This window comes from Hippocampus comes, unplaced genomic scaffold (genome assembly GCF_001891065.2).
Source record: "Hippocampus comes isolate QL1 unplaced genomic scaffold, H_comes_QL1_v1.1 scaffold194, whole genome shotgun sequence".
NCBI lineage: Eukaryota > Metazoa > Chordata > Actinopteri > Syngnathiformes > Syngnathidae > Hippocampus > Hippocampus comes.
The window spans coordinates 81,277-83,217 of NW_017805828.1; the positions used below are offsets into that span (position 1 = coordinate 81,277).

Sequence of the window (1,941 nt, forward strand, 5' to 3'; positions counted from 1 at the left end):
CCCCGCCCCCCCCCCCCCCTGTTTTTTCACGTTAACCCGCTCTTTCTTTTGACCATTTCGCTCTTTTGAAATGTGCTCTTTTTTTTTTGTCTCCCCCCTTGCCGCTCTTTTCTAAAATCACATCTGTCCATGTCTATTCCCCCCACCCCCTTCTCTCCCCATGGCTCTCGCTTGAACGACACTGCTGCCACTTCTCACGTTCACATCTCGGATTACTGTGAAAAATTTACAGTATATTGAATGTTTATCAGCAATTTCTGAAGATTTTTGGGGGGTTTGTCAAATAAATACACAAATAGCATTGTTTGGGGAGGGCACTTAAGGGTCTCTCAAAACACACACAATACTCCGTAGTGACAATATGATGAATTTTATTTTTGAAAGTTTATATTTTTAAATAACAACATTGTTATGTATGCGATTGGCTGGCGACCAGTTCAGGGTGTCCCCCGCCTACTGTCCGAAGACAGCCGGGATTGGCTCCAGCACGCCCCGCGACCCTCGTGAGGATTAGCGGTTTAAAAAATGGATGGAAGGAACGATGGACATTATTATGTCCTGAAATATTTGCCAATGATATCATTGCCAATCACAAATACTCGTGCCCAAACATCAGCAACATTTTCCTTAACGTCGGTAGTATGTGTCACTTATCAGAAGCTAACACTCGAGCGCATGCTAATCTGTCCTTCAACAGCGCACAATCGGCTCAACAATTGCGATTCTTCCTCCGCGGTGGAAAAATCGCCACATAGACGCGCAGAGCGTGAGCAGAGGCAGCGGTTGTTGATGATGTGCTTTCCTGAGCTGACATTTGTGACCCTCCCGCAGGTATCGCACCAGCGGGATGCGAAGCTACAACCCCGAGCAGATCATGTTGAGCGCCGCGGTGAGGAGGTCCAGTCGGGACCTCAACGTCATGAAGGAGAAACTCATCTTCTCCGGTGAGAAGGACCTTCCTCTCATTCGTCTCGCTTTCCCGTCTTTCTCCCGGCATGCCGTCTCCTTTTTGAGTGTCGGTGAACTTCCTCCTCTTCTTCCTCCTCCTCTTCATCCCATCAAAGGTCAAGCCCAGTAGTTGCCTCAGCCTGCGCGTCATCCCGTATGTGACGTCCCCATCGTCTGTGCCGTCATCATCCTTTTTCATTCTCCCTCGCTACCTGCTGCCCCTTTTCCCGCATCCTCCATCCCTCCATGCGACTCACCTTCCATCCTTCCCCCGCCAACTCCCCTCGGGGAGAACGCCACGCATGCGGGAACTTAGCTGTGCTCCGGTCTGTCTTACACAAAGAGGAGTGGGTTGAGGTAAAACACAATGCAGTGATGTCAAACTTTCCTTGGCTCCCTGCAGAGGTGGGGAATGGCGTCGGGAGCGGCGAGGAGCCGTATGCGGACGGCCCCAATGACTATGACTACTACGCGGACAAAGGTGGGAGCCAATGACGGAGCGAGCGAGCGAACCTCCGGTTGCTTTGTGTACATTGTGTAAATAAGCTTCGGCTTCCCGGACCCGCATCGGACTCAGCACTTTTCCAAGCCGTGGAATTTCTTTTCAAACCTCGTGCAACGGCAAACAAGATCATTCAGTTACAGTGTATTGCTAAAAAAACTAAAATAAAACACACATTTAAGTTAAATACTGAACTGTACTTAACAATTATACTGCACCGGATTAAGAAAAAAAAAGTGGCTTGTTTGTCATTTTTAATTGGAGAATTCCATATTCTTCATTTTAAGCTTATTTACCCAAAACGGAGTTCCTTCTATTTTAAAAGCACTGATGCCTTTTATTTTTTTGAATATTTAAATGCATATACCCTATATACAAAACCAAACTGTATTTCAGCATGAAAAACGCTTCCAGATCGTCTTCATACTGTGTGTCCTGATTTCTATTTAAAGTCTAACAGTGCAAATGCTGTCTAAAGAAGTCCCGAGGGC

General features: G+C 47.1%; 1 protein-coding gene across 1 annotated transcript in view; it reads left to right on the top strand.

Moving 5' to 3' along the window:
* The window catches only part of gdpd5b (glycerophosphodiester phosphodiesterase domain containing 5b), a 27,652-nt gene extending 26,105 nt beyond the window's left edge, over positions 1 to 1,547 (top strand). The window contains exons 14-15 of the mRNA XM_019887379.1: positions 832 to 944; positions 1,352 to 1,547. Coding sequence (XP_019742938.1) covers positions 832 to 944; positions 1,352 to 1,443 — 205 coding nt within the window. The 3' untranslated portion in view covers positions 1,444 to 1,547. The remainder of the gene's footprint in view (positions 1 to 831; positions 945 to 1,351) is intronic.
* The last annotated feature ends 394 nt before the right edge of the window (positions 1,548 to 1,941 follow it).